Source organism: Neoarius graeffei, chromosome 23, assembly GCF_027579695.1.
Source record: "Neoarius graeffei isolate fNeoGra1 chromosome 23, fNeoGra1.pri, whole genome shotgun sequence".
Lineage (NCBI taxonomy): Eukaryota > Metazoa > Chordata > Actinopteri > Siluriformes > Ariidae > Neoarius > Neoarius graeffei.
In genome coordinates, this window is record NC_083591.1 from 51367958 (window position 1) to 51375796 (window position 7839).

Sequence of the window (7839 nt, forward strand, 5' to 3'; positions counted from 1 at the left end):
CCGAGCTGAAAAAGATGGAAAATAAGGTCTGATACAATGAGAAAATGGCCTTCTCTTTTACTCACTATGCAGAAAAACAGACGAGTGTCTGTCAGTGTATAGCAGCTTACACGAGCATCCGTCCTATTTTCTACTTTGTGAATAATAATAAATAAAATGTCCACTATGCTGGTTTTCTTCAAGGTATTGAGGTGCCAAGCTTTTTTTATTCACTCATTCATCTTGAGAAATCTCTTTATCCCAGGCGTATCCTGGGAATATTCGGCGTGAGGCAGGAAAATACCACCAGTCCATCACAAAGCCCCATGCACACACACATTCACACGCTGATTAACACTTGGGGCAATTTAGTGCAGCCAATCCACCTACTGGCATGTTTTTCCAGGGTGGGAGGAAACCCACAAGGACACATGAAGAACATGCACGTAAACTCAGCGCAGACAGTAACCCATAGTCAGGATTGAAACATGGAACCTTCGAGCTGTGAGGTGGCAATACTAGGGTCCCCTGAGGGACTGTTTTGGGAGTTTGAATTCTAAAGCATGATGTCAGGTGACCAGAAATTCCTGTATTCTTCTCATCTTGTGCAAGATAAGCCAGTGATTTTATCCTTTTGAAACAGCCTTCAGCTTATCCCTTTCAGCTAATAATTAATAAAAAAAAAAAAGAATAGAAATAGGCAAACTAATCAGAGATTGCATCAGGCTGACTTCAAGCCCAATACACAGAGCTTTTCTATAACTGGCCTCATGAACTGCCTTCTCTGATCGATCTGCTTTTAGTCTTCTTCAGCAGTGGATCTCATACGCGATCTGTGTGTCAAAAAGCAGACTCTGGTTTATAAATAGTCCCTCTGGGTCTGGTGGTGGACCTTCTATGCCCTCTGCTGGAGCTCTGCGTAGTCCAATGGTAGATGTCAGAGTGCCTTGGCCCTGGAGCACTTCTCTAGGCTGGAGGTGGCTGGAGGTGGGTGGTGGAGGCAGCACAGGCTTGGCCCGGTTTAACACATACATCTCATGGCCACGCTCATCCCGGTACTCCTCAAGCTGTGCAAATGTAGTGGGTCCATCAGAGTAGTCATTGACATATAGGATGCTCTCCTCCTTGCCATAAGTACTGTCCTCTTTCTGGCGCTGCCGGTGGCGGCTGTAGATCATGCACAGCAGCAACAGGGCAGTTAGCGCCAGGAGTGAGATACCCACAGCAATGGCTGTTTGCGTGGCTGTGCCCAGGGCACTGAAGTCCATACTCTCAAGCTCATACAGCGGCTCCTGATTGACATCCCCTAAAGATGGGCGGTGGTTCGAAGAGGGTGACAAGGGGTGCAGGCGAGGCCAGGATGATGACAAAGTTGAAGATGAAACATTGACAGCGAGGTGGAAGGTAACACGTGCTACCCCTCCAGGATTCCAAGCCTCACACTCGTAGCGTCCTGCATGTGCCACTGTAACATTACTCAGAAACAGCATTCCACTGCCTGTGTCTTGATCGAAGCGCTCCCTATCTCCACCATCATCTGTTGGTCCACGGTTTCCCACATTGCCTCCATTACCCCCAGGCTTGGCTGTCACTGGCTTCCTGCTGTCCCCATCTATACCTTCCTCTTGTACCAGACCTCGTGGTGATAGCTGAGCCCTCCCGTAGGACACCTTCCTCCAGGTGACCTGAGGCTGCGGGTAACCTGAGGCCTGGCAAGACACACGGATGCTCTCACCCAAACGTACACTTAGTTCCCTTGGCTCAAGCTGCACAGTAGGTGGGATACACACCAGGCTATTAGATGGAACCTCTACTAGACTAAGGTGCGAGAGGCGTGGCGGCTCATAGCACAGCAGTCTGCGCTCAGCTGAGCTCAGCAACCGCTGGCCCTCGGTGTTTATCCAGTCGCGAAGCCAGTGAAGAGCACAGTCACAACGCCATGGGTTATCTAACCAAACAGAGAGAGCGTGAAGAGAAATGGAGAGGGGAAGAGAAAGGTATAGGTAGACAGATCAAGATTGTTTAAGAGAGGAAACAGAGACATAGAAGACGAAGAGACTGTGAAAAAGCAAGGAAAGGAAAGCTTCAGCGGGAGAAAAGTTGAATGCAAGGAAAAAAGCCTCTATAACAGCTTCGGTGCTGTTTTTTTTTGCTTTTGATTCAACTCTGTGCTAATTCCCCTTTCCTTACAATGTCCTTCCACCCCAAATAAAGATTTCTCTCCCAGCTTGATGTGCTCATTTTTCCCCTTTCTGTCTGTGCTTTCCTTTTTCCTCCCCCCAAGTCTTTGCAGGTGTCTAAGAAGGTACCTGTGATGCGCAGCACCTGCAGGCTGATGAGAGGCCTGAGCGCGACAGCGCTTAAGGTACGCAGATTATTCTTGCTGAGGTCAAGCAGAGCCAGAGAAGACAGGCTCATCAGAGCCTGCTCATCTAACACTTCCATTGCGTTCTCCTGCAGGTGCAGCTCTTGCAGACGCTGGAAGGAGAAAAATCAGATCTCATTATCCTCATCATCATCCTCCGCATCATGTTCAGTATGATCATTCTTGTTATTTTAGACATCATCATGTTCATCACTGTCATCATCCTAACCACCACCTTCATTAAAATCTATGATGATCATAGTCCCTGCTTCCATTTTGTTCCAGTTCAGTTCACTGCAGTGTGTACAACCATCTGCATATTTATTCTGTCACATTTATTACACTCCAATTGACTGGAAAATTATTCTGTACAGTGTACATAATCCAAATGGGACTCAAATGTGCAGGATGAGAGACCATACACACACACCTGCAATCCACGGAAGGTGTAATCCTCCAGCCGGTTGATGTGGTTCCCTGCCAGGTAGAGGATGCGCAGGTGCTCCAGACCACGAAAGGCATCAGCGGAAATCAGATGGAGGCGGTTACCATTGAGCGCAAGCTCTAGCAGTTGGCCCAGACTCACGAAGGCACTTGCCTCCAAAGCTGAGATGCTGTTATTCTGTAGGTACAGATAGTGCAGGTGACCCAAACCAGACAGGTCGTCTGCCCGGATCTGACCAATGGCATTATCCTGCAGGAAGATAGTCTGTAAAAGAGTGCAAAATCTTGTTCAACAACATCCTCAGATTTTTCAGTTCTCTGGGACCTAAATATTGCTTTCTAGAAGTATTGGCACCCTTGGGTAAGATGAACAAAAATGGCATGGTAAAAAATAACAGTGTTACCTATTTTTCAAAATGTAAGAGGTTATTTACCTGCCTCACAACTCCAGGGTCCTGAGTTCTAAACTCTCTGTGTAGTGTTTTGCATGTTCTCCTCATATCCATGTGGGTTTCTTCCAGGTTCTTTGGTTTTCTCCTACCACCTAAACATACCATTTGGTGAACTGATTACTCAAATATTCCTGCTTCACATCCAGTAGGATTCCTGGAACAGGCTCGAGATCCACCAAGACCCTGACCAGGATGAAGTGTTTATCAGGATGAAGATGTCCATCCATCCATTATCTATAACTGCTTATCCTGTGCAGGGTCACAGGCAAGCTGGAGCCTATCCCAGCTGATTATAGGCGAGAGGCAGGGTACACCCTGGACAAGTCGCCAGATCATCACAGGGCTGACACATAGATACAAACAACCATTCACACTCACATTCACACCTACGGTCAATTTAGAGACATCAATTAGCCTAGCCTGCATGTCTTTGGACTGTGGGGGAAACCGGAGCACCCAGAGGAAACCCACACAGACATGGGGAGAACATGCAAATTCCACACAGAAAGGCCCACATTGGCTGCTGGGCTCAAACCCAGAACCTTCTTGCTGTGAGGTGACAGTATTAACCACTACACCAGCGCCCGGACTCAATGGAACAAAACTATTTGTTCACTAGTTCTTAGCTGTTTAGAGCCACAGAGGTCTCTCATCTCATTATCTCTAGCCGCTTTATCCTGTTCTACAGGGTCGCAGGCAAGCTGGAGCCTATCCCAGCTGACTACGGGCGAAAGGCGGGGTACACCCTGGACAAGTCGCCAGGTCATCACAGGGCTGACACATAGACACAGACAACCATTCACACTCACATTCACACCTACGGTCAATTTAGAGTCACCAGTTAACCTAACCTGCATGTCTTTGGACTGTGGGGGAAACCGGAGCACCCAGAGGAAACCCACGCGGACACGGGGAGAACATGCAAACTCCATACAGAAAGGCCCTCGCCGGCCACGGGGCTCGAACCTAGACCTTCTTGCTGTGAGGTGACCACTACGCCACCATGCGGCCCCCAGCCACGGAGGTAAAATATATAAATATATGTAACAGTTATTCCATGAAATCGAGTTGTACATGCGCCGATAGCCAATGAGGCGCGTAGCACTGAGTCAGCTATAAGCCATGTACAACGAAATTGAATGGAATAATTGTTTTATCCTATCCACAGTCCTTGTATTTTGAGAAACAGAGCATTTTATTTTTATTTTTTGCAAATTCGATAAATAAAAACTTTACACAAAACGTCCGACAAAATCATTTCTGCTTAGAATGTAAACAAACCAGTGAAATGACAGGAGCAATTTGTAAAAAATGTGATAATAATTATTCTTACCATTAAATAATTTTATTCCATATTTTGTTGCTTTTTTGGGGGGGGGGTTGTTTTTGAGTAGAGTTTTTATTTCGTCCTCGGTTGTTTCAGTAACACGCCCCACCATTTTCTTTTCTTTTTTTTGGCGGTTAGCAAACCAACTTAAAGGTGCATTCCTGCCACCGATTGGGCTGGAGTGTGGAACAGGAGATACGGGGGGAGACGACTATATTCTTTTATTTAACTATTTCTGTTTCTTTTAAATACTTGATAAAGTGATAGATGGGCAATTCCATGTAAATGTCAACCTCACCATGCAAAAATAAAGCAACATGTAATACATCAAAACCACTCCCAGAGATATCACCTAGGCAATAAACAAATAAATACATACATAAATAAATATTTTGATCACCTAATATGTCACTGTCAGTCTTTCTTTCTTATAATGTAAAACCCAAGCTAAAATCAACTTTGATCATGTACAATTCTATATTATTGCCACAAGCCACAGAAATGTATGATAAAATCCACAAAACAGCAAAACAATAGCCATCCTAAATATTATTTAAGAACTTTGATAGTTTTAGCTGATATTTAGAGAGTTTTTCAAAGGGTTATGGTGGTTAAATTGCTGATTTTCTAAACATATGCCATGTCTATTTCAGACGCATCACATCCATAACGGAATTTCGTCACATCCATAACGCTGACTTTTCCTTCCGAAACTCTGCATGAAATACAAAATATTTTAAACAAAGATTTTTTAATATTCACCTTGGTCCCCTCTATCAAATGGATATCTCCATTTCGACATTAGGTTTACAATTTCACAGAGTTTGATAAAAATGTACAGTCACCCAAGAAAAGTGATACTTTTTCTGTCACATCCATAACGCATCTTTTATTGGCATTTTCTGGCATGCCCTAGATGTACTATGGGAATTGTTCTTGTTCTATCACTTCTCCAGTATGGTACAGCCTTAAAATATGCAACACCTGTTTAAATACTGGGAGACAAGAAAACATGCACTGGGTCATTTGTTGCCATTTTGAGTTCAAGTGTCACGTCCATAATGCTGGAATTGCTCAGATCTGACTTTGATACACTCCACCATTTTCTTTTTCTCTATTCACCATATGAGCTGATATCCTAGAAGTAGCGTAGCCAATCAGAGCACACGATTGCTCATATCCAGTGAATGTGGACAGAATAAATAAAAATATATCTATAATGTATCTTTATTCATCTCCAAGTGGATGTTTAGTGAGTAACATGTCAGTTACATCATAGCAACTATTTGCGAGAAGGTAGCTTATTATGATGGCGCTTTTTTCAGTGAGTGAGAATTGGATCAATGGGATGCTTTAGGCACTGAATCGACTCTTTCATAAACGCTCTCCCCAGAGTCTCCACAGCACGGCTTCTTGTAAACAACTCAATTGGTAGAGGCATCATTTGCATTAGAAAGTTTTTCAATGTGAACAGCGGTGCGCTTGTTTGGGCCTTTCATCTTGTCTTTAGTGATTTATCAACACCATATCAATTGCATAATTCATTACTTTATTTGATTGCTCGTGTTGATATCTCTCTCTCTCTCTCTCTCTCTCGTATTTTTTCCGTAGAGATTAACACAGGCGGAGCAACATCAACTCATTTGTATGGCACAAGTTCCTCAGGTTATTTGACTAGTCTATGTAAAAAAAAGCTTATTAATATGTAAAACATGCTGTGGTGTTATGGTTGCAGCGCAGGTTCAAGTATAGACACAGGGAATTGAACCAATACCATAGAGGATGATGATTATAATTATATTTATGTGGTTGGGAGAATCCTCAGAGTGGAACCATGTCAGAGATCTGATATTCATCTACCAGAGCATTTTAATTATAGCATTTAAAACAAAGATAAAACAGACATCTTGCTTTATAATCTGATTACCAGATGCCACAAAATGTAATTGACTATCCTGATTCATACCCAATATTTATCCATTTCTAATTTTAAGTTAAACTTGGCTTCTCTGTTCTGGGATACTGTGATTTAATTTGGTCTTCTGCTGCTACCGGTCCTTCTGAGAACTGATTTTATTTTTCTTGTATATATTCTTCTGTCTTTTATTAGATTTTTTTTTGCCAAGCAGTTGATGCATCCAGTGTTTTATTGTATATTTTTCTTTTAATGCATGTAATCCATTTTGCTTTTATTTGACTTTTATTGCTGCAATTCAGTCAACATCTGTTTCATCAATAAATTTGACTTGAAATCTAACAGTCGCCAACAGTATCTCTCGGCCCCAATAGGAGATAAATAGGAAATAATAATACTGTTATGTCGGAAATTATGCCGTTTTCAAACAATGACCTGTGTGCTATGAGCAATGCCCCGTGGTATCTCTTTGAGTCCGATGGAGCCGCACTCCACTGTCAGGCTGTAGCACCGGCAGCCAGATGGACATCCGATGCAGGGCACAGGTAATAGGACCAGAACTACCACCAGGAGCAAGAGACAATGGAGGAGGAAAGCCATCTCAGAACAGAGAGCACCTGGGGAAGGAACGAAGGCACAGGTGGAGAACTGGATTAGAAAAAGGTGACTGATGGATTAGGAAGAGAGTGAAAGGATAAGTAAAACACTTCAGGGCATGCCTTTATTGGAAAATTCAACAACACTAGGATGGTGTGATGTGGCTTGGTGCAAAGTTGATTATTTTCCAATATCAGCTGGTCTTGAACTGTTTTATTCTTCATATACTACAACAATTTGTCAACGTGAAACAAATTAGATTCTGGTATCACTTGTTACAGCTGCTGTAAACAGTTATACCGCCTTCTCCTTATTCTCTCTTTTGAAGTTAATAATGCAAAAAAAACCCAAGAAGACAGAGTCATCTATATCCCCCGCCCTATATACCAACTATATACCAATTTTCAAGATATTATTTGTCACATTTTTCAGGTTCTGCTGCAGGAAACCAACCCTACCTCTTTACACTGACCTCAGCAGCCCATGGCATAAACCCACCGGACCTTTGGTCCAGGTGAGCTAAAAATTAAAAATTTCTCACATTTCTTAGTATCAAAAGGCACATATACATTACTTAATCAACACATACACCAACTTTCAAGACCATACCGCTCATAGTTTTCAAGTTCTGCTCCGGAAACAAAACCTACCCTTAAGACTAACCTGAGAGACTAAGTCTGAAATTGTTTCCATGAAAACATGAAAAAGTTACATTTCTCAAATTTCTTAGTATGAAAAGGCACATCTACATCACCATGTT

The 7839-nt window shown here is 42.9% G+C and overlaps 1 protein-coding gene across 1 annotated transcript; it reads right to left on the minus strand.

Annotated features, from left to right (window-relative positions):
- Positions 1 to 788: 788 nt before the first annotated feature.
- lrrc24 (leucine rich repeat containing 24) lies at positions 789 to 7082 on the minus strand. The gene is made up of 4 exons (XM_060905458.1): positions 6918 to 7082; positions 2775 to 3053; positions 2289 to 2457; positions 789 to 1927 (listed from the first exon to the last, which is right to left on the minus strand). The coding sequence occupies exons 1-4, from the start codon at positions 7080 to 7082 to the stop codon at positions 789 to 791; spliced, it is 1752 nt and encodes a 583-aa protein (XP_060761441.1).
- Positions 7083 to 7839: the final 757 nt, after the last annotated feature.